The sequence below is a fragment of the Haliotis cracherodii genome, unplaced genomic scaffold, assembly GCF_022045235.1.
Source record: "Haliotis cracherodii isolate W230 unplaced genomic scaffold, xgHalCrac1.p SCAF_19, whole genome shotgun sequence".
Classification (NCBI taxonomy): domain Eukaryota; kingdom Metazoa; phylum Mollusca; class Gastropoda; order Lepetellida; family Haliotidae; genus Haliotis; species Haliotis cracherodii.
The window spans coordinates 2038079-2064726 of NW_027266274.1; the positions used below are offsets into that span (position 1 = coordinate 2038079).

The window sequence follows — 26648 nt, forward strand, 5'->3', positions numbered from 1 at the left end:
TGGAATATGCTGACCACGTGGGCGACCTCCTTCATCTGCATTATGATATTCATATGCTATTCATATTCATCAATGTAAAGTTTTGATAAATATGTTATCCTTGTTGAATAGAAAATGGGAAAACAAGACTTGTTTTGTTATATACGGTAACCTGTTAGAATCACAAAGCATGTTTTGACAGCATAGCCGCGAGAGCCACATTATACAATCATGCAACCATAACCATTGCCGCGAGAGCCACATCAATTTGGGCTATCTATTTTCGAAATGTGGCTTTGCCGGCCTGTAACCTGTGGAGAGGCTTGAACAGTGTTCCATGCAAACACTGAAGTACCACATTCAAATCCCACGCAGGGGGACCAAATTTGGCCTTCTGATCCTCAAACCTAATTGAGTGCAATAAAGCTTGCAGTTCAGGAATCATGACCCTTGGTACTGCCAACACTGAAATTAAAGCTACCAAATACTTAGTGATGCTGCTACCTTTCAAGTGTTGTTTTGTATGCAAGTTTAGGAGATACCATACTCGGCCAAGAACTGAGGCAAGGCTTTACTGGGATCTTGAGCCTTTCCTTTACAGGTCTCAAATGATAGCCACTTATCATACAGGCCTTGAGTTGAGGGTCTATGTGCCATAGCAATAGGATTAGGTGCTCATGCCAAATAGACTTCCTTGCCAAAGTCTCATCGTAAATGAACCAGGCATGTGTTGCAAAAAGGTCGATGTTGGGTTGACCGAGGCTCTGACATACAAAAGTGGGTGGAGCTTCCACTCTGTGGGCACCACACTGTCTGACCTGGGTAGGGCTTCTGCCAGCACATTCTGACAACTGGGTATGTGATGGACCAGGAAGCGCAGACCCAGTCAATCTTCCAGGTTGAAAAACCTGAATGTCTGTTTGAGTAGAGTGGTCCCCCGATTCCTCAGGCATGAGACCACCATGATATGGCGAGTTTAGAAGGCACTCCTTCCGATGTGTTATTGCTAGAATGAGCGCCTCCAACTCTAAGCTGTTGATGTGTCATGTGCACTGGACAACAGCCCTGATGTTGTCTGGTCCTCTAGATGCTCCCCCATACCCAGAGATGTAAAAGGCAACTGTTGGCCTTCCCTGTGGGTGTGGATCGAGCCCACCCAGAGGTGGAAGGCTGGGTAAGAATTACTGGGGAGGTAGGCATTGTACACTCTTGTGAGTCTGACATACTCTTGGAGCGCCTCCGAGACTGTTCTAGGTGCATTGTTGATGCCTGCTTATACCTCGAGAAACTTATGGGAGAAAGTGGAGCACAAAAATTACACTTATGTGTTGAAGTGCAAATGAGAGTGCAGTTTAAACACAGAGGGTGAGGATCCCTGGTAGATTGTTTACTTCTTCAATTAGTGCACCACACAAGCATAAAAAGCAAGCCAAAATAAATTGAAGTAGTAGACAAGTTGGTTGTCCTTAATAAACCAAACAGATTTTATTCTCTACAAAGAAATTTTCATTATAGTAAATTAAGGTATAACACTATAATAACTGTACAAGGGTTTAAAGTGCAAGTAACTCGCACCAATTGTTAAACAAATATGCAAAGGTTACTATAAATAGGGCTTTCAATTACGAAGAACTAACCAAGTTTAAATTCAAAACAATGGATAATTAGACGTCCCTCTGTACCTGACTAAACTTTCACTGCCTCACAAGTCTGAGATATATTCAACTGCATATACAACAGTGCTGATCAAGGTATAACATCACCACAAGTCTGAGATAGATTCAACTGCATATACAACAGTGCTGATCGAGGTATAACATCACCACAAGTCTGAGATAGATTCAACTGCATATACAACAGTGCTGTTCGAGGTATAACATCACCACAAGTCTGAGATAGATTCAACTGCATATACAACAGTGCTGATCGAGGTATAACATCACCACAAGTCTGAGATAGATTCAACTGCATATACAACAGTGCTGTTCGAGGTATAACATCACCACAAGTCTGAGATAGATTCAACTGCATATACAACAGTGCTGATCGAGGTATAACATCACCACAAGTCTGAGATATATTCAACTGCATATACAACAGTGCTGTTCGAGGTATAACATCACCACAAGTCTGAGATAGATTCAACTGCATATACAACAGTGCTGTTCGAGGTATAACATCACCACAAGTCTGAGATAGATTCAACTGCATATACAACAGTGCTGATCGAGGTATAACATCACCACAAGTCTGAGATATATTCAACTGCATATACAACAGTGCTGTTCGAGGTATAACATCACCACAAGTCTGAGATAGATTCAACTGCATATACAACAGTGCTGTTCGAGGTATAACATCACCACAAGTCTGAGATAGATTCAACTGCATATACAACAGTGCTGATCGAGGTATAACATCACCACAAGTCTGAGATAGATTCAACTGCATATACAACAGTGCTGATCGAGGTATAACATCACCACAAGTCTGAGATAGATTCAACTGCATATACAACAGTGCTGATCGAGGTATAACATCACCACAAGTCTGAGATAGATTCAACTGCATATACAACAGTGCTGATCAAGGTATAACATCACCACAAGCCACTGACAGTTGTTCTCAGGATGTTCAAAGCAGGTAAGTTCACAAGGAATCAAAACAGTAAAGTTTATTTCTGTGTGATATAAAGTATTTAAAGTTGTATTTAATAGCCAAGTGAGTGTTGAGACATGTGACACATATTTTTTTGTGTAATATTACCTGTTGTAGGCTATTTTCTGACTTGCTTAGGATGTTTTCAAAATTATCCCTGAATGAGCAGAGCTTCTGTGCCTGGCTGCTCTTGTAGGATGCAACCATCTCTAAGGGTTTGTAAACATTCTTGATCAACAGGCTTGCTGCATCAAGGTGAGCCTGCAACAAAACAAACAATGAAGACAGACTGGGGGTGCTTGCTTTCTGTATGTGAAATACACCAAATATATCACTACACATGCATTGCCAATAAAACACGCATTGGCCAGCGTTGAGAGTTATCAAGAGTTTAGCGAGAAGCATTTGGCAATAAATTATGGATACTTGTGGACCTTCATATAGAAACTGGTATTGAAGATTGCTGGGGTGGAAACACTGGCACTGATACACACTTGTAGAAGAATTGTTTTAGAAACATTTTAGCATCTTTACAGCCCAGATTTTGCATTCACACTCACGCACCCGCACACACACCCGTGTGCGCGCACACACACACACACACACACACACACACACACACACACACACACACACACACACACACACACACACACACACACACACACACACACACACACACACACACACTACTACTACTGCTACCACCATCATCACTACTATTACTACTTTTACTACTACTATAAATACTTTCTAAGCATCCGATTTTGGTTCATGCACACTGATATAGGTGTACATTATTATCAACTGTGAATAATCTTTTCTTGATCTCAAGTGAATAATATTGTCATTTTCTACATAAACATAAAAATAAAAATATCAGCCCTGTGTCTCACTGTCTTTTGACAATAAAGATGTTGTAGGAGATGATACTTGGAAGACTTAGATAACAAATCTGACAGCAAGCCTTGAACTCATTTCCTCATTTCCACAGTTTTGCATTTTAAAGGCCAACTTTTAGTTTTAAATTTTAGTACAAAGTGCCAATAACCTCAGCACAAATCATTACTCATTGTGACAGTGACAAGGCAACATGCTCACTTGAATACTGTACCTTTTTACCCAGAAATAAGACATGGACATAAGACAATTTCCTGCTCAGTGTCCTTTTCTGAAGAACTTACTTGTGCATCCATCTCTGATTCCTGCAGGAGGCATTCCCAAGCCTTGAAGATTGTGCTGGGTTGTTCGACTGGCCTGCGATACAAAACATGCTGCACTCAAGGAAATGTTCCATGATTTCAAAACACCAAGCATTTCAGTAGAAGTAAAAGTAACAACAAATTTATGTTCCTCAAGTGTGTCCATCTTCCAAAGTTGACAGACCCTGGGTTATTTACTGACTTGTCACAGTGACACAAGTTGCCCAACTGCCATGTGATGTCCATCTCAACAGATTTCACTTGTGGGCAATTCCTTCTATGGCAGGCTCAAAACCTCAATCAACTCAATCAACCCTTGTATCTGTTTAACTCCTTTTGTGTCTTCACCTTCTACTTGCACGGAATGACACCCTTCGCTTCTGTATACAGTGACACCCTTCCCTTCTGTACTCAGTGACACCCTTCCCTTCTGTACACTGTGACACCCTCCCTTCTGTATACAGTGACACCCTCCCTTCTGTACACAGTGACACCCTCCATTGTATACAGTGACACCCTTCCCTTCTGTATACAGTGACACCCTCCCTTCTGTATACAGTGACACCCTCCATTGTATACAGTGACACCCTCCCTTCTGTACACAGTGACACCCTCCATTGTATACAGTGACACCCTTCCCTTCTGTATACAGTGACACCCTTCCCTTCTGTATACAGTGACACCCTTCCCTTCTGTATACAGTGACACCCTTCCCTTCTGTATACAATGACATCCTTCCCTTCTGTACACAGTGACACCCTTCCCTTCTGTACACTGTGACACCCTTCCCTTCTGTATACAGTGAGACCCTCCCTTCTGTACACTGTGACACCCTTCCCTTCTGTATACAGTGACACTCTTCCCTTCTGTACTCAGTGACACCCTTCCCTTCTGTACACTGTGACACCCTCCCTTCTGTATACAGTGACACCCTCCCTTCTGTACACAGTGACACCCTCCATTGTATACAGTGACACCCTTCCCTTCTGTATACAGTGACACCCTTCCCTTCTGTATACAGTGACACCCTTCCCTTCTGTATACAATGACACCCTCCCTTCTGTATACAATGACACCCTTCCCTTCTGTATACAGTGACACCCTTCCCTTCTGTATACAATGACACCCTTCCCTTCTGTATACAATGACACCCTCCCTTCTGTATACAATGACACCCTCCCTTCTGTATACAATGACACCCTTCCCTTCTGTATACAGTGACATCCTTCCCTTCTGTATACAGTGACACCCTTCCCTTCTGTATACAATGACACCCTTCCCTTCTGTATACAATGACACCCTCCCTTCTGTATACAATGACACCCTTCCCTTCTGTATACAGTGACACTCTTCCCTTCTGTACACAATGACACCCTCCCTTCTGTATACAATGGCACCCTCCCTTCTGTATACAATGACATCCTTCCCTTCTGTATACAATGACACCCTCCCTTCTGTATACAATGACATCCTTCCCTTCTGTATACAGTGACACCCTTCCCTTCTGTACACAATGACACCCTTCCCTTCTGTATACAATGACATCCTTCCCTTCTGTATACAATGACACCCTTCCCTTCTGTATACAGTGACACCCTCCCTTCTGTACACAATGACACCCTTCCCTTCTGTATACAATGACACCCTCCCTTCTGTATACAATGACATCCTTCCCTTCTGTATACAATGACACCCTCCCTTCTGTATACAATGACATCCTTCCCTTCTGTACACAGTGACACCCTTCCCTTCTGTACACGATGACACCCTTCCCTTCTGTATACAATGACATCCTTCCCTTCTGTATACAATGACACCCTCCCTTCTGTATACAATGACACCCTTCCCTTCTGTACACAATGACATCCTTCCCTTCTGTACACAATGACATCCTTCCCTTCTGTACACTGTGACACCCTTCCCTTCTGTACACAATGACACCCTTCCCTTCTGTACACTGTGACACCCTTCCCTTCTGTACACTGTGACACCCTTCCCTTCTGTACACTGTGACACCCTTCCCTTCTGTATACAGTGACACCCTTCCCTTCTGTACACAATGACACCCTTCCCTTCTGTATACAATGACATCCTTCCCTTCTGTATACAATGACACCCTTCCCTTCTGTATACAGTGACACCCTCCCTTCTGTACACAATGACACCCTTCCCTTCTGTATACAATGACACCCTCCCTTCTGTATACAATGACATCCTTCCCTTCTGTATACAATGACACCCTCCCTTCTGTATACAATGACATCCTTCCCTTCTGTACACAGTGACACCCTTCCCTTCTGTACACAATGACACCCTTCCCTTCTGTATACAATGACATCCTTCCCTTCTGTATACAATGACACCCTCCCTTCTGTATACAATGACACCCTTCCCTTCTGTACACAATGACATCCTTCCCTTCTGTACACAATGACATCCTTCCCTTCTGCATACAGTGACACCCTTCCCTTCTGTACACAATGACACCCTTCCCTTCTGTATACAATGACATCCTTCCCTTCTGTATACAATGACACCCTTCCCTTCTGTATACAGTGACACCCTCCCTTCTGTACACAATGACACCCTTCCCTTCTGTATACAATGACACCCTCCCTTCTGTATACAATGACATCCTTCCCTTCTGTATACAATGACACCCTCCCTTCTGTATACAATGACATCCTTCCCTTCTGTACACAGTGACACCCTTCCCTTCTGTACACAATGACACCCTTCCCTTCTGTATACAATGACATCCTTCCCTTCTGTATACAATGACACCCTCCCTTCTGTATACAATGACACCCTTCCCTTCTGTACACAATGACATCCTTCCCTTCTGTACACAATGACATCCTTCCCTTCTGTACACTGTGACACCCTTCCCTTCTGTACACAATGACACCCTTCCCTTCTGTACACTGTGACACCCTTCCCTTCTGTACACTGTGACACCCTTCCCTTCTGTACACTGTGACACCCTTCCCTTCTGTATACAGTGACACCCTTCCCTTCTGTACACAATGACACCCTTCCCTTCTGTATACAATGACATCCTTCCCTTCTGTATACAATGACACCCTTCCCTTCTGTATACAGTGACACCCTCCCTTCTGTACACAATGACACCCTTCCCTTCTGTATACAATGACACCCTCCCTTCTGTATACAATGACATCCTTCCCTTCTGTATACAATGACACCCTCCCTTCTGTATACAATGACATCCTTCCCTTCTGTACACAGTGACACCCTTCCCTTCTGTACACAATGACACCCTTCCCTTCTGTATACAATGACATCCTTCCCTTCTGTATACAATGACACCCTCCCTTCTGTATACAATGACACCCTTCCCTTCTGTACACAATGACATCCTTCCCTTCTGTACACAATGACATCCTTCCCTTCTGTACACTGTGACACCCTTCCCTTCTGTACACAATGACATCCTTCCCTTCTGTACACTGTGACACCCTTCCCTTCTGTACACTGTGACACCCTTCCCTTCTGTATACAATGACACCCTTCCCTTCTGTATACAATGACATCCTTCCCTTCTGTACACAATGACATCCTTCCCTTCTGTATACAATGACATCCTTCCCTTCTGTACTCAGTGACACCCTTCCCTTCTGTACACTGTGACACCCTCCCTTCTGTATACAGTGACACCCTCCCTTCTGTACACAGTGACACCCTCCATTGTATACAGTGACACCCTTCCCTTCTGTATACAGTGACACCCTTCCCTTCTGTATACAGTGACACCCTTCCCTTCTGTATACAATGACACCCTCCCTTCTGTATACAATGACACCCTTCCCTTCTGTATACAGTGACACCCTTCCCTTCTGTATACAATGACACCCTTCCCTTCTGTATACAATGACACCCTCCCTTCTGTATACAATGACACCCTCCCTTCTGTATACAATGACACCCTTCCCTTCTGTATACAGTGACATCCTTCCCTTCTGTATACAGTGACACCCTTCCCTTCTGTATACAATGACACCCTTCCCTTCTGTATACAATGACACCCTCCCTTCTGTATACAATGACACCCTTCCCTTCTGTATACAGTGACACTCTTCCCTTCTGTACACAATGACACCCTCCCTTCTGTATACAATGGCACCCTCCCTTCTGTATACAATGACATCCTTCCCTTCTGTATACAATGACACCCTCCCTTCTGTATACAATGACATCCTTCCCTTCTGTATACAGTGACACCCTTCCCTTCTGTACACAATGACACCCTTCCCTTCTGTATACAATGACATCCTTCCCTTCTGTATACAATGACACCCTTCCCTTCTGTATACAGTGACACCCTCCCTTCTGTACACAATGACACCCTTCCCTTCTGTATACAATGACACCCTCCCTTCTGTATACAATGACATCCTTCCCTTCTGTATACAATGACACCCTCCCTTCTGTATACAATGACATCCTTCCCTTCTGTACACAGTGACACCCTTCCCTTCTGTACACGATGACACCCTTCCCTTCTGTATACAATGACATCCTTCCCTTCTGTATACAATGACACCCTCCCTTCTGTATACAATGACACCCTTCCCTTCTGTACACAATGACATCCTTCCCTTCTGTACACAATGACATCCTTCCCTTCTGTACACTGTGACACCCTTCCCTTCTGTACACAATGACACCCTTCCCTTCTGTACACTGTGACACCCTTCCCTTCTGTACACTGTGACACCCTTCCCTTCTGTACACTGTGACACCCTTCCCTTCTGTATACAGTGACACCCTTCCCTTCTGTACACAATGACACCCTTCCCTTCTGTATACAATGACATCCTTCCCTTCTGTATACAATGACACCCTTCCCTTCTGTATACAGTGACACCCTCCCTTCTGTACACAATGACACCCTTCCCTTCTGTATACAATGACACCCTCCCTTCTGTATACAATGACATCCTTCCCTTCTGTATACAATGACACCCTCCCTTCTGTATACAATGACATCCTTCCCTTCTGTACACAGTGACACCCTTCCCTTCTGTACACAATGACACCCTTCCCTTCTGTATACAATGACATCCTTCCCTTCTGTATACAATGACACCCTCCCTTCTGTATACAATGACACCCTTCCCTTCTGTACACAATGACATCCTTCCCTTCTGTACACAATGACATCCTTCCCTTCTGTATACAGTGACACCCTTCCCTTCTGTACACAATGACACCCTTCCCTTCTGTATACAATGACATCCTTCCCTTCTGTATACAATGACACCCTTCCCTTCTGTATACAGTGACACCCTCCCTTCTGTACACAATGACACCCTTCCCTTCTGTATACAATGACACCCTCCCTTCTGTATACAATGACATCCTTCCCTTCTGTATACAATGACACCCTCCCTTCTGTATACAATGACATCCTTCCCTTCTGTACACAGTGACACCCTTCCCTTCTGTACACAATGACACCCTTCCCTTCTGTATACAATGACATCCTTCCCTTCTGTATACAATGACACCCTCCCTTCTGTATACAATGACACCCTTCCCTTCTGTACACAATGACATCCTTCCCTTCTGTACACAATGACATCCTTCCCTTCTGTACACTGTGACACCCTTCCCTTCTGTACACAATGACACCCTTCCCTTCTGTACACTGTGACACCCTTCCCTTCTGTACACTGTGACACCCTTCCCTTCTGTACACTGTGACACCCTTCCCTTCTGTATACAGTGACACCCTTCCCTTCTGTACACAATGACACCCTTCCCTTCTGTATACAATGACATCCTTCCCTTCTGTATACAATGACACCCTTCCCTTCTGTATACAGTGACACCCTCCCTTCTGTACACAATGACACCCTTCCCTTCTGTATACAATGACACCCTCCCTTCTGTATACAATGACATCCTTCCCTTCTGTATACAATGACACCCTCCCTTCTGTATACAATGACATCCTTCCCTTCTGTACACAGTGACACCCTTCCCTTCTGTACACAATGACACCCTTCCCTTCTGTATACAATGACATCCTTCCCTTCTGTATACAATGACACCCTCCCTTCTGTATACAATGACACCCTTCCCTTCTGTACACAATGACATCCTTCCCTTCTGTACACAATGACATCCTTCCCTTCTGTACACTGTGACACCCTTCCCTTCTGTACACAATGACATCCTTCCCTTCTGTACACTGTGACACCCTTCCCTTCTGTACACTGTGACACCCTTCCCTTCTGTATACAATGACACCCTTCCCTTCTGTATACAATGACATCCTTCCCTTCTGTACACAATGACATCCTTCCCTTCTGTACACTGTGACACCCTCCCTTCTGTATACAATGACACCCTCCCTTCTGTACACAATGACACCCTCCCTTCTGTATACAATGACACCCTTCCCTTCTGTACACAATGACATCCTTCCCTTCTGTATACAGTGACACCCTTCCCTTCTGTATACAGTGACACCCTTCCCTTCTGTATACAATGACACCCTCCCTTCTGTACACAATGACACCCTCCCTTCTGTATACAATGACACCCTTCCCTTCTGTACACAATGACATCCTTCCCTTCTGTATACAGTGACACCCTTCCCTTCTGTATACAGTGACACCCTTCCCTTCTGTACACAATGACATCCTTCCCTTCTGTACACTGTGACACCCTCCCTTCTGTATACAATGACACCCTTCCCTTCTGTATACAATGACACCCTTCCCTTCTGTACACAATGACATCCTTCCCTTCTGTATACAATGACACCCTTCCCTTCTGTATACAGTGACACCCTTCCCTTCTGTATACAGTGACACCCTTCCCTTCTGTATACAGTGACATCCTTCCCTTCTGTATACAGTGACACACTTCCCTTCTGTATACAATGACATCCTTCCCTTCTGTATACAGTGACACCCTTCCCTTCTGTATACAGTGACACCCTTCCCTTCTGTATACAGTGACACCCTTCCCTTCTGTATACAATGACATCCTTCCCTTCTGTATACAACGACATCCTTCCCTTCTGTATACAGTGACACCCTTCCCTTCTGTATACAATGACATCCTTCCCTTCTGTATACAAAGACACCCTTCCCTTCTGTTTGCAATGACATCCTTCCCTTCTTTATAAAGTGACATCCTCACCATTAAGTGACATTTAGTGATGTTTATGACACATATATTGGTACCTATTTAAACACTGCTAATTGTTACATTGAAATGTGACACTAACATGGTCAGTTATAAATGACATTTAGTGGTGTTTAATGAATGATGAACCACCTCAAAATCTAAAACAGAGTAGGTTTTTCTCCTAAATATATGGTAATCATTGTTGTTTACATGAAGAAGTCAACAGAGGTGTGTGTGACATTGGCCTAAAAACACAGCATCTGTGATGAGTAACTGTACTATACTTTACACTTTTGCCTTTGATTCCTTCATCAATGGAGAGAGGTCATTTTCATAGCTGTTTGATGGTCAATTATCAGAGTTGCTGGACATTGTATTTGACAGTGCAATGATTGATAGTGCAATGACTGATACTTGCACCTGCACGGAAGTTTGACTTCTGCCTACATGGTAAGCATAAAGACTGCAGATTGTAGTGTTGGATTCACATTCCAGCCATACCCCTGTGTTTCCTTATCCCATCTGCCCACACTGCCTCCTAAGTATACAGACAGGAAATCATCAGCATGAATCATGAAGTGCCTGCTAGATCCCCAGAGACTAAAGAGCTGTACTGAGACAGTTGGATCTCATGTTTGTATACAAATAAGTAATGACATCATATGATGGGATTTATAATGGTCTGTCGTTAATATCCATACATGAAGGCATTACCAATGTACAATGACCTGCACTTCACCTGATGACTTAATTGTTGGTAATTTTATTATAATTCTATCCATTTTATAATGTATAATAGCTTTGCATGAACAAATTCAATACAATAGCTGTGAAAAGATGAGATATTGCAGTGACTTCACACAATGGAGATATCTTTGCATTGTAATTATCATATGATATTACGAATACATAGTGAACAAAAAAGGTAGAGATCATGAATATATTTAGGGATAGTTTTTGTAGTGAGGAATGAGCACAAATTTTATAGGAATATCCCAAAAACATTTTTGTTCAGTTTTTTATAAAAATTCACCTCTCTTTGTTGAGATCATAGTTGCGTCTTCGGAATGTGGCAATAACAGACTGAATCTCTTTGGAGAAGTGTTCGTGTGCTGCTGCCATCTGCTGGGCAAACTCGGCAACTGCAATACCAAAACAAAACAAGTTGAGATGTCAGCTGTACATTTCCTGAGGGTACAACTAACTCATGTACGCCAACCCATACATTACTGGAAAGAAAACCATGGTCGCAAAAGATTTCGTGGACCAATGGTATAATGACTTTCACCTATACCAAGTTTTCAAAATTATTGATCTAATTTGTGTCTTGTCGTATCATCTCATCCTTGATAAAGTTGTTCATGTTTACTATCCTAAAATTCTGGTGTGTTAGAATGGATACTGTCATAGTATTTCAACTAATACATAAAATTTCCACTGGTGGTCATTGAAAATGAAGATGCAACACAAACAGTGATCAATCAGTGTAAAACAACAGATGTGTGTGCTATCAATAAGGACACACTACTCTGCCTAATGATAGTTCCTTCCTGATAAATAAGCCTTGTGTAGCAATCCCAGGTCATAAGTCGAGAACTAGACAAACACTTAGTCTCTGAAAATATATAATATTAATAGAAACAAACAATTGTAAAATGGAAAGGAGCTCTTGTGTAAAATCTAGACTTGCTTTAATCAGGGCTATAGCATTATAGTAAGGGCTGGGTAGAAGGGGAAAAAATACGGTTCAGGAACTGAGACAGACAAGAACATCTGCCTATTCTTTTCACATATGGCATCATGACACTAACACTGAATTTATGTCAAATCTATATCATTATCAAGTTTAACTTACAAGAAGCATGCAGGTTTTCTTTTTACTTTACTCCACATAGACACCTATATACCTCTCTTGTGGCAATACAATACTAAGGCTAAATGATCATGATAAAAAAGCAAGAAGAAATAGTAAGAAACCTGCCACAGAAACATGGCTACGTTTCAAGCATCCAGGGGAGCAGTGTTTCATCCTTTCAATCATAACTGGTATTTGCACCCACACATAATGAAGCCCTAGTAAATAGGTTGATCAATAAAGGTAATATCAGGTTCTTGATGGAATCATGTGGCAGCCATGCCCCCTGCTTGTCACACCAATAAGGTCTTTGTTTAGAAGATTAGCTGGTGACAGGAGACCCCAGCACTTGGACAGCTGGCTGGCCCACACTCCTGGACAGGACACACTGTGGGACACAACCAAATGTCTCAATACCAGCACTGAGGCAACGGAAATGGAACAGGGATTGATTACAGGGATTTGAAGTTTGAGGACAGAAACCTTGCTTTGTGTGTCACTGTCCATATTGGTCCTAATGCTATATATGGCTCAGCAATGCGAAAATACCATATATGACATTCAATCAAACTACATTCTCTAGTCAGTCTATTTCGGAAAATTCCTATTTGACATTTTTTAGTATTCTGACCTACACTGAACATCAAAACCTAGGACAACATTCACAAATATCATAATTTACTTGAGAACACAGCCATTTCTTGGAATTCTTGTGCAGCAACACTTTTGGTTTTGGTTGTGTTTGGGCACTGTACCGTATTCGACATAATAAGCGCCCAGGGCACTCTCAAAATTAGAAATAGGGGGCTCTTATTAGAATATTATTTTGGTGAAAAACAGTTGAAAGATCGTAAATTTCATGGTTTATGCTGACAGCCTGAAATGTTAATATACGACAGATATATTTTTCCAGAATTTAATTTCCCATAATTAAGGATGCATATAACACACGTATTATACACGAATAAATAAGTCTTGTGTACATTGATCAATCGGAAGGTTAATTGGGATTGTTCACTAGCCAATATATAGCCTTATTATGTTTAATACGTTATTCTATCCGTTGCTGTTTCAATAACACAGTTTCACATTTTCCTTTATGCTTAATTAAAGTTATCATGGTATAACATTTATACTAAGTTATCCTATAATAATAAGATCCACATCAAGTGCTTTTATGAGTTATCATGGTGTAATATGTATACATCATTTCATATAATTATAGTTTAGCCAGTAATACTTATCATCAGGTAAAATGCATATATAAAATATCAGTAGTTTCAGTTATAGCTTTTAGATAGATGCTAGCCTAAGGTAATGGGAGCGCATCTACTAGACATACTATTTAATAAGACAAGAGTTATGTCTACATAGTTTAATAGATTTGAAGCTTTTAGATAAATGCTAGCCTAAGGTGTCAAGATCCCATCTCCCAACTACCAATATTTGTTTCATGTTTTCCTCTTTTTATTACATTCTTTTGTTTTTCTGTTTGATTGTTTATTTTCTTTTGCAAACATATTTATCATATTTTCTTTAATATTCATGTTGCACTTTACAAAACACAGGAACATCACTAATAAACACACCCAGACATTTGTTCCTGTCAGCTGGAACTTTTCACTGCAACTACAGGGGTAGGAACATTTTCACTGCAACTATTTGTAGTTTATCCTGATATTTTTACCGGGACGGTAGCCTAGTGGTTAAAGCGTTCGCTCGTCACGCCGAAGACCCGGGTTCGATTCCCGACATGGGTACAATGTGTGAAGCCCATTTATGGTGTTCCCCGCTGTGATATTGCTGGAATGTTGCTAAAGCGGCGTAAAACCATATTCACTCACTCACTCACTGATATTTTTACTGGTCGGAACAAATTTGGTGGAATAAAAAACGTCCTTATCAACAACCTCAGCATTGTGTCAGGGCATTTGCAAGGAACAAGTTGTCTCTAGCTGTCCGTGGAGGTCCCAGAATATGTCTACAAATTGTTATCTGCAAGAGCTATACCCAGATCTAGAGGGTCTATACTCCCTGGGCCCGACGGTGGCTGCCCAGGACTTAGTTTCCCAGTAACCATTCACCCTTTTCTACTGAGAACAAAAAGGGAGGGTGGGGAGAATTTCAGTGACACTAACCTAATGAAGAAAGTTGACCTTTGATCCTGATGTTGGCCTCAGGTGGGACAGATCATAGGTTAACATTTGGTCTACGCTAGAATATCTTTAGGTGATCTATGGGTCAACGGAAGTGACGACATCACAACCAGTTGTCAGCACCGGAAGTAAGGTCATAGAAGAAGTGACATCAGGTTGCCTACATTGGAACTGAATGAGATCACTGATAGAAGGGTATTTACAGTGCAAGTATCAAGTTATTCAGCATAGATGACAGTTAATGACATATATGAACACATAAAAACGTTTAAGAAAATGCACAATAACTCTACACGTAAAAAGTATCGCAACACCAACACCAAATGAGATGAGCATGGAGGAGCTGGAAAGCATAACAAAAGCAATCAAAAGTGTTACTTTATGCAAAGAAAGCAACTTTATTCGCCCACGACCCAAGAATTGTAATTGGGGATAAATGCCGGCAGTATAAGTATGGTAACTGTCAGGAATGAGGTGGACAGTTCAACACATACATGTTTTAGTAACATGGTACACACGTCACAGTTAAATGATCAATGGTGTAAGTCAATATCTGGTGTTGCCACCACATACACAGGGCACATCCGCAAGACATCTCCACATGCTGAGGTACGTGTTGCCATTCATGATGTAATGCCCGGGACAATTCTTGGAGATTTTATACTGGAGGTTCTCTGGCTCTAACCCTACGCATCAACTGATCCCATAGATGGATTGGATATAGGTCTGGCTTTCCAAAAGGCCAATGCAGACTCTTGGTGGTGTTGTTCTGAAGGTGGTCAGTACCAGCTCGTGCTCGGTGCATCCATGAAGACAGGACGTGTGGCAAGTGCATAGCTATCAACATGAGGCACAACAAAACCTTGGTACATTTGTCCAAGTAATGTCCTCTGAACTGTGACCAAATCAAATTTACAATCTAAGGAGCAGCATCCCAATACCATCACTGAGCCGCCACCACCACTTGCCACTGTTTTCTGGATGATGCGTTGATGATAAGATGTTATAAAAAATTACTCTCGTCAGACCAGTGAATCCTCCTCCTCAATGACCTCAAGTTCCAATGTGCTCGAACCTGACACCAGGCTAAAGGGTCATGCATGTGTTGGGGGTGAGAGGAGTAGACATCTTATCAGTCTTCTGGCCCTTATGGCCTCTGTTGTGGGTATGCCAGAGACGATGAAGAACAGTGCAAGTTGAAGTTGATCTAGACTACCAGTTGTCAGACTTTCATTTTGTGAAATGGGACTCAACCCAAAAAAGTACGAGAATCTGTACTTTAGTCAAAAAAGATTATCCCAAATATAACTTGTCTTACGTGAAAATCTGGTTAGGCGTCTGAGAATATCAAGGCAATATGTCATGGAAAGAAAGCTAAAGGCATGTTGTTCCACCAGGACAATTTGAACTCATTAACGAGCATCTGTATTCCCCAGCTTTGGTACAATCAGATTTCCACCTTTTCCAAAACTTGAAGAAAGAATTGTCTTGCAAACATTATGTAAATGGCTTTTCACATCACTAGGAGGATGCCTTCTACACCAGTGGGATACAGGCATTCTAGCATTGTTAGCAGAAGTGTGTGGAAAATGATCAACCAACTCCATCAACGCAGATCATCATAGTTAGGCTCAGAACTTTTCAGCTACCCTTCGTACTACATGCACACACGATACCAATGTTTACTTCTGTTGGTTCACAGTCACATGTTTTCTTTATGAAATGCCAATCTTCTCTTTTGGGAACAAACAAATGAAAACTACTGGCTGATACAAATGTCCGAATTCAATGTATATATATGTAATGATTATATTATCTTTGTACAAATCCGGGGGCATGGGTGGCCCAGTCGTCTAAGGCGCATTGATTTGCTGTGCAGAGTTGCATCCCAAGGGCATGCCAGAAACCTATGATTGTTGGTTTGAATCTTGGTTCACCCTGTTTAGCACCATACTCGTGCTCGTGGGTTTCACAGAGTGGTAAACCCAACTCACTCACTCACTGTACAAATCCTATCTGCCAGTACCGGGTATACTGCATGGCTCTCATTATCACTACAGAATTTGGTCAATAAAGTAAATCTTGACTAATAAATAACGCTCTCCTCCCATTCTCTCCTTCTTCCTAGCTTAATGCATGGAGACCTGGAATAATGGTCGGCCCAAATTCTAGGAAGATTGTCAAATCTGTGCCATGTCTCGGTAGATAGAACCATGAAAAGTAATGTATAATGAAGAGGTTACATGTAGGATTCTATTCTGTCAAAATCTGACGTTCCTTTTGCGGTTCTGTATATATCTGTGGGAGGTCTGTGACTATTGTATTTGTATCTGTGGGAAGTCTGTGACTATTGTATTTATATCAGTGGGAGGTGTGTGACTTTTGTATCTATATCTGTGGGAAGTCTGTGACTATTGTATTTATATCAGTGGGAGGTCTGTGACTATTGTATCTATATCTGTGGGAAGTCTGTGACTATTGTATTTATATCTGTGGGAAGTCTGTGACTATTGTATTTATATCTGTGGGAGGTGTGTGACTATTGTATCTATATCAGTGGGAGGTCTGTGACTATTGTATTTGTATCCATGGGAAGTCTGTGACTATTGTATCTATATCTGTGGGAGGTCTGTGACTATTGTATCTATATCTGTGGAGGTGTGTGACTATTGTATCTGTAGCTGTGGGAGGTGTGTGACTATTGTATCTATATCAGGGGGAGGTCTGTGACTATTGTATTTGTATCCGTGGGAAGTCTGTGACTATTGTATTTATATCTGTGGGAAATCTGTGACTATTGTATCTATATCAGTGGGAGGTGTGTGACTATTGTATCTATATCTGTGGGAGGTCTGTGACTACTGTATCTATATCAGTGGGAGATCTGTGACTATTGTATCTGTAGCTGTGGGAGGTGTGTGACTATTGTATCTATATCTGTGGGAGGTCTGTGACTATTGTATCTGTAGCTGTGGGAGGTCTGTGACTAATTTATCTATGCCCGTGGGAGATCTGTGACTATTTTATCTATATCAGTGGGAGGTCTGTGACTATTGTATCTATATCTGTGGGAGGTCTGTGACTATTGTATCTATATCTGTGGGAGGTCTGTGACTATTGTATCTATATCTGTGGGAGATCTGTGACTATTGTATCTGTATCTGTGGGAGGTCTTTGACTATTGTATCTATATCTATGGGAGATCTGTGACTATTGTATCTATATCTATGGGGGGTCTGTGACTATTGTATCTATATCTGTGGGAGGTCTTTGACTATTGTATCTATATCTATGGGGGGTCTGTGACTATTGTATCTATATCTGTGGGAGGTCTTTGACTATTGTATCTATATCTGTGGGAGATCTGTGACTATTGTATCTGTATCTGTGGGAGGTCTTTGACTATTGTATCTATATCTATGGGGGGTCTGTGACTATTGTATCTATATCTGTGGGAGGTCTTTGACTATTGTATCTATATCTATGGGGGGTCTGTGACTATTGTATCTATATCTGTGGGAGGTCTGTGACTATTGTATTTGTATCCGTGGGAAGTCTGTGACTATTGTATTTATATCAGTGGGAGGTCTGTGACTATTGTATCTATATCTGTGGGAAGTCTGTGACTATTTTATCTATATCTGTGGGAGGTCCGTGACTATTGTAGGTATATCTGTGGGAGATCTGTGACTATTGTATCTATATCTGTGGGAGGTCTGTGACTATTGTATCTATATCTGTGGGAAGTCTGTGACTATTGTATCTATATCTGTGGGAGATCTGTGACTATTGTATCTATATCTGTGGGAAGTCTGTGACTATTGTATCTATATCTGTGGGAGATCTGTGACTATTGTATCTATATCTGTGGGAGGTCTTTGACTATTGTATCTATATCTGTGGGAGATCTGTGACTATTGTATCTGTATCTGTGGGAGGTCTTTGACTATTGTATCTATATCTATGGGGGGTCTGTGACTATTGTATCTATATCTGTGGGAGGTCTTTGACTATTGTATCTATATCTATGGGGGGTCTGTGACTATTGTATCTATATCTGTGGGAGGTCTGTGACTATTGTATTTGTATCCGTGGGAAGTCTGTGACTATTGTATTTATATCAGTGGGAGGTCTGTGACTATTGTATCTATATCTGTGGGAAGTCTGTGACTATTTTATCTATATCTGTGGGAGGTCCGTGACTATTGTAGGTATATCTGTGGGAGATCTGTGACTATTGTATCTATATCTGTGGGAGGTCTGTGACTATTGTATCTATATCTGTGGGAGATCTGTGACTATTGTATCTATATCTGTGGGAGGTCTGTGACTATTGTATCTATATCTGTGGGAGATCTGTGACTATTGTATCTATATCTATGGGAGATCTGTGACTATTGTATCTATATCTGTGGGAAGTCTGTGACTATTGTATCTATATCTGTGGGAGGTCTGTGACTATTGTATCTATATCTGTGGGAGGTCTGTGACTATTTTATCTATATCTGTGGGAGGTCCGTGACTATTGTAGGTATATCTGTGGGAGATCTGTGACTATTGTATCTATATCTGTGGGAGGTCTGTGACTATTGTATCTATATCTGTGGGAGGTCTGTGACTATTGTATCTATATCTGTGGGAGATCTGTGACTATTGTATCTATATCTGTGGGAGGTCCGTGACTATTGTATCTATATCTGTGGGAGGTCTGTGACTATTGTATCTATATCAGTGGGAGATCTGTGACTATTGTATCTGTATCTGTGGGAGGTCTGTGACTATTGTATCTATATCTGTGGGAGGTCTGTGACTATTGTATCTATATCTGTGGGAGGTCTGTGACTATTGTATCTATATCTATGGGAGATCTGTGACTATTGTATCTATATCTGTGGGAGGTGTGTGACTATTGTATCTATATCAGTGGGAGGTCTGTGATTATTGTATCTGTATCTGTGGGAGATCTGTGACTATTGTATCTATATCTGTGGGAGGTCCGTGACTATTGTATCTATATCTGTGGGAGGTCTGTGACTATTGTATCTATATCAGTGGGAGGTCTGTGATTATTGTATCTGTATCTGTGGGAGGTCTGTGACTATTGTATCTATATCTGTGGGAGGTCTGTGACTATTGTATCTATATCTGTGGGAGGTCTGTGACTATTGTATCTATATCTGTGGGAGGTGTGTGACTATTGTATCTATATCAGTGGGAGGTCTGTGATTATTGTATCTGTATCTGTGGGAGGTCTGTGACTATTGTATCTATATCTGTGGGAGGTCTGTGACTATTGTATCTATATCTGTGGGAGGTCTGTGACTATTGTATCTATATCTGTGGGAGGTGTGTGACTATTGTATCTATATCTGTGGGAAGTCTGTGACTATTGTATCTGTATCTGTGGGAGGTCTGTGACTATTGTAGCTATATCTGTGGGAGGTCTGTGACTATTGTATCTATATCTGTGGGAGGTCTGTGACTATTGTATCTATATCTGTGGGAGGTCTGTGACTATTGTATCTATATCTGTGGGAGGTCTGTGACTATTGTAGCTATATCTATGGGAGATCTGTGACTATTGTATCTATATCTGTGGGAGGTGTGTGACTATTGTATCTATATCAGTGGGAGGTCTGTGATTATTGTATCTGTATCTGTGGGAGGTCTGTGACTATTGTATCTATATCTGTGGGAGGTCTGTGACTATTGTATCTATATCTGTGGGAGGTGTGTGACTATTGTATCTATATCTGTGGAAGGTCTGTGACTAGTTGGCCTGCCTGGATCATGATGTTGTAATTTATAGTTATGGGATGTATATATTCAAATATTCACATATTCAAATGGCATTATGGGACGCTTCTTTTGTACTCCGGTGTTTAATACTTTCCCTTGTTACTACCTGAGCCCTTGGAATCACTTTTAATTACCCTCTTGGATGTTAGGGTGATCTCACATATACAAGATCTGACTTTTTCAGCACATTAGTTGTTGTATAATCTACCTTGTATAGGAATTATGCCACAGTCTTACCATACATATACAACACCATCCTTATGGTAATAAAATTGGTTGTACTGCATAATGACATCACCTCATCTCAAGGGCATGGCATCACCTCAAATCAAGGACATGATATCACCTCAAATTAAGGACATGATATCCCCTCATATCTAGGACATGATTTCACCTCATATCAAGGACATATCATCTCATATCTAGGACATGATTTCACCTCATATCTAGGACATGATATCCCCTCATATGTAAGACATGATATCACCTCATATCTAGGACATGATATCACCTCAACTCCAGGGCATGACAGTGAAATTACATATCGTAACAACAGTCTGGAGACCTACATATAGTGATGACAGTCTGGAGACCTCCATATAGAGTGATGACAGTCTGGAGACCTCCATATATAGTGATGACAGTCTGGAGACCTACATATATAGTGATGACAGTTTGGAGACCTCCATATATAGTGATGACAGTCTGGAGACCTCCATATATAGTGATGACAGTCTGGAGACCTACATATATAGTGATGACAGTCTGGAGACCTCCATATATAGTGATGACAGTCTGGAGACCTCCATATATAGTGATGACAGTCTGGAGACCTACATATATAGTGATGACAGTCTGGAGACCTCCATATATAGTGATGACAGTCTGGAGACCTACATATATAGTGATGACAGTCAGGAGACCTACATATATAGTGATGACAGTCTAGAGACCTACATATATAGTGATGCATACGCATTAACAACATGCTCTTGCTGTTGTGTTACATAACAACACCGACCCTCAAGGTCCTTTTTTATCCATTCTTCAACTTTGGGTAATTCAAGAGCATTGTTGATAGAATAGAATTTGAAAGTCACATTAGGGCCCCGCTATTGTATATTGGACCAACAGTCACTAGCACTGCTGGGAGGCTGGGGGTGTCCCCGGCTGTGCAGTCAAAGTGGTTCGGTTTCATGGATCTATCGGCTGAATCTATATCATGTCTGTACCATTCTGGCAGAGGGAAATCAGAGTGTTCGACAAAGACATTGATGTTAACTGCACCACCATATAGTGAAGACGTGAAAACAAACTCAAGTCTTCTTGCATGTCAGAACGAAGGGCAAGGTCACCACCAGAATAGGAAAACACTAGAGATAGGGAATGTTATTGTAATATGTAATATTTTGGGCCACAATATCAAAAGTAGAGGCACACTTCTACAGAGTTTTCGAATGATTTGTATTGGAAATGTTCACTTTTACTGATCTGGTCGTGCAGTCGTGTATGTTCATTCATGAACAAACACCTTTGGAAGCAATGTCACAAAATATGCTTCGAATGGCGACACTGATGGCACAACCGGAGCATCAAATGTAAGTCTAGATATCTGTCCTGATAGTTTAAACTGACTTCATTTCACCACGCTTAGCCTTTTATGTTAAATCAAATTGAAAGTCACAAAAGTGGTCGGGTGCATCACACTCATGGGCAACATCGATCCATCAATAGATATTGCATATGGATATGGCTTGATTATATAATGTCTACAATAGCTCTATGCATAACCACTATAGAATGCAAAGAGATTTTAATGTGTGTGACGATCTTGTTTGGTATAATAAAGTGTGTGTTAATGTCTCTCGCTTTTGTGAGATTCCCTCAGTTCTGCCTTGTAGTTGTGAAAGTGAATGACTTTTCATGATTTTTTATGCCTGAGAAAGTTTAAGTCCCGGTGTGACAGAGGTCAGGGTTATCCAATCAAAACGATTAAAATGAGGTCAACCTTGTACGACACATGTGTGACGTATGGATTTAGTATCTTACCAACTGTGTCTTCACCACATGGGTAATAATGTGTCCTTACCTGCAGGTTGGATCAGCCTAAACATAGCTAAACTTCTTGGTTCAATGCAAGATGCATATTCTTGTCCAGAATGTATGTTTTGTTTTCATATATGGAACATGTATTTTGTCTACACAACTGTTTGATAGTTTTTTGTATGACTGCTACTAAAATGAGTATATTGTTACACATCTGCTCTCATTCTTTATGCACACAATTATTGTGATATCACAATTTGCATGAACAAAATATTCCCAAGATTCTTGAAAGCATCTGAAAAGGATGACATGACACATTTAATGAATCTCTTCTCATAATGGCTTCTCCCAGGTGCTCTCTATACCTGAACTGCTTCATGGTAGGAATATTCCAATAAATTTCTACTAAGTCAAGGTCAGTGCATAGTGTGTCCTGTGTTCACTCAGTCCACGCTGTCAAGAGTGCTATAATATGTATTGCTGATTTCATGGGACATTTCTGTTAGGCTGGCAATACTGTTGGGGTGGAAATAACAGAAGCATTTTTTGGCATTAATAGAGGTAAATTCATGAGACTTAATGTGGTCTGACAGTTTTGAGACCTACATATATAGTGACGACAGTATAGGGTGTGACGATGGCCAACAACAGGGCTTGCCAGAACATCCTTGAATTTCTGGTGCTGAAAGTAAATGAAATTGTGCTTCTAGTTGTGGGTATTGTAAATTCTGCTTATTGTCTACTTGCTGTATTGGGAATTCTATGAAACTTCTAATCCCTCCACTGTTTGACAACAGAGCAATTAATGTCAGTCATGGAGGACAATACATATGATGAATGCAAACCCTTCATGTTCTTTTAAGAGTTTATCACCGCATGATTGAAACACCAGACACTGCTTCCTATTTGTCGCCAACAGGTTTACTTGTTATTGTAGATTGTGTACTATAGCACAGATTCCATCAAGCACACCACAGTCTCTCCTGCAAAATCTCTGCGCCTCAAATGCATAACTAATTTTGCATAAAGTGTGCACTGATATAATAAATATATTATCATACTGTTCATGAAAATCATAATCATCAGGTTGTACTTGCGGGGTTGCAAAATTTAATGTTCCGAACAACTGCAAACATGAGTTTTTTCTTCTGTTAGAATATCTATGAAATTTGATCTAGCAACATTTCCAATAACTTTGCAAGGATCAATTAATTCATCAATAATGCCATGAAATCAACATGCTAAAGCACTTTACTGCTGGTTTTTCCCAACAATGCTGAAGGGGATGTCAAATATGAATAACTGGTTTAATTAATATTTTATTTACTTTCAAATGAAGAATTCATGCAGGCAACTGAATGCCTATATACACTGGCCAAAAAATGAAACGCATATCAGAATAATCAGTGTTTCATTACATGTTTAATGAAAAAGGATTCCACAATAAATAATGAAGATACAACAACCAAATTTTACACAGGATGAGGCACATGTTTCTTACACTACAAACAGTCTTTTAATGTTCTATGGGATGTCTGTGTCTGTGATGGCACTGTGCCAAAGTCAGTACCAGGTGTTACCACCTCAAGCATCGATCACAGCTCTGCACCGCCTGGGCATGGACTGTATGAGTCGTCAAATCTGGCGTTGTGGAATCCTTCTCCACTCACCCTGCAATGCATGGTTCAGCTGTTGAAGCGTCTGTGGTTGAGGCTGTCGGTGTCATACACGTCTGTCTAGCAGATCCCACAAATGTTCAATGGGGTTTAGATCAGGCGATTTGGAGGGCCATGGCAGCACAGTAACATTGTTGTTGGCAAGATAAGCCATTGAAACCGTGCAGTATGCGGTCTTGCGTTGTCTCGCTGGAAAATCTCTCTTCTGACGTCAATGGCGGGAAAAAGGTGACGTTGAAGGATTTCATCACGGTAGCGTACAGCAGTTAAATTTCCCTGCACGTGCACCAGATCTGTCCTACCATTCACGGATATGCCTGCCATCATCATGACACTTCAACCACCATATCGGTCCACTTCATGAGTACGGTGTCGAGTGTAGAGTTCATTTCTCCATCTGTAGACATGCATCCTACCATCATGGCGATACAGCATGAACCGCAACTCATCTCTGAACCATATCCTTCTCCAGGGCACTAGGGTCCATGGTCGAACATTTCTGCTCCATTGCAGACGTGCACGACGATGATGTTGCTGCAGAACGGGCGATGTATATGATCTCATTGGACGTATCCCATGCCGTCTTAGATGATTTCTGATGGTTTGCGTTGAGACTCTACGAAAACTAGGAACATTGTTAGCTGTGTATGCTGCACTGATTGTCCGGTTGTGAAGATGCAACACCCAGATGCGCTGCCACAGACGAGAAATGATACTCTGCCTCACCTTAAAGTGCCTGGCTACTGATGTCTGACTTTCTCCAGCATCAAGACGTCCAATGGCTCTGTTTCTACAGTCTTCATTCAGTCTTGGCATCATGAGAGTCACGTATACAGAACATCGGAGAGTGATTCACAGCAGGACTGCGAAATTTTTATACCCATCGGTATAAAGGTTAATTAAGTAGCCGTATTTGCATGTGCAGCATGCTTACAGCTTTTTCTCCATGCAATTTCTCCCAGTTTGGTTTCAAGATGCTGTATTTTGGCGACAAGTCACCAAATGTTGTGCTCGGGTGCAATAAATTAGTGTAAGGTCAATATTCACAGTTAGCAATGACATTTCATCTTTAATAACAGTCAAGTTTGAAAAACAGATTTCAGCTATGCGTTTCTTTTTTGGCCAGTATATGTTAAAAGGAATAGTTACAATGACTGACAGGGAACATACATAAACACTGAAAATTCATGGATTACACATATTCCTTGAAGAAGAGATAATGTGTTTATGTACATAGTCCCTGAAATCAAGACACATATTCAAATATTTCCAAGTTCTAGACTTTCACCTCACCATCAATAAGTTAAGGCTAGTCAGTGAGTGAATTAACATTGTATTATTGCACCAACAACAATTTTGGATGTATAGCGATTAGAACATTATATGAATTACTTTTCAAAATGTGCAAGAAGGACTGAAATACTTCTGAATATTACACAGAGTTCAACATTAAGGGTGGTCCTGGGGTCCTTGAGGTTTGCTCTGATAGTGCTGGATTCAAGGCATCCTGATAAAACTAACAAGATGTAACTAAAAAAGCTTGTACATATCAATTATTTAACTATCTATAACTCACCTGTAACCAAAGCTAGACCACAGAATTGCAAAGTGATATGAAGAAGTGATATTTCAACACTCCTGTGTTGGACTTGGGTTTAAGGGCGAAGCAGAAAGAATACAGTCATGAAATGTTATTTCAGAGAATATGGATAAAAATATTATCACTATTCAGGGATTTTCAGGATTTTCAGGATTCAGCTTATTCTTTGTGTGAATTAGGCATCACATGTAATCCCTGACAATGTGAGTGATAATGTATATTACCTGTAATGTATACAGGGGAACATCTGTCCCTTGGGACAGACCCTATGCAAAATGAAAATAGTTTGAATTTTCTAATATTTTTTTTGTACTTTTGAGTATGGTAAAATTGAAAAAAAAAAGTTTTTGGTTGTAAAACATTCCAAACAATAGCATATGGCCAAAAATCCATTTTTTCAAATTCCCAAACTTTTTATTATCCCCTCGGCATATAATGCAGGGGGATATAGTGATCAGCCAGTCTGTCCATCCGTCCGTCCGTCCATCCGTCCGTCCGTCCGTCCGTCTGTCT

At 41.2% G+C, this 26648-nt stretch overlaps 1 protein-coding gene across 2 annotated transcripts in view; it reads right to left on the reverse strand.

Moving 5' to 3' along the window:
- Window positions 1-26648, reverse strand: part of LOC139466660 (uncharacterized) — a 345287-nt gene that overhangs the window by 236625 nt on the left and 82014 nt on the right. For both annotated transcript variants that reach the window (XM_071248253.1, XM_071248252.1), the window contains exons 3-5: window positions 12037-12145; window positions 3822-3894; window positions 2746-2898 (exon numbers count right to left, since the gene is read on the reverse strand). In XM_071248253.1, the coding sequence (XP_071104354.1) occupies window positions 2746-2898; window positions 3822-3894; window positions 12037-12145 (335 nt within the window). The remainder of the gene's footprint in view (window positions 1-2745; window positions 2899-3821; window positions 3895-12036; window positions 12146-26648) is intronic.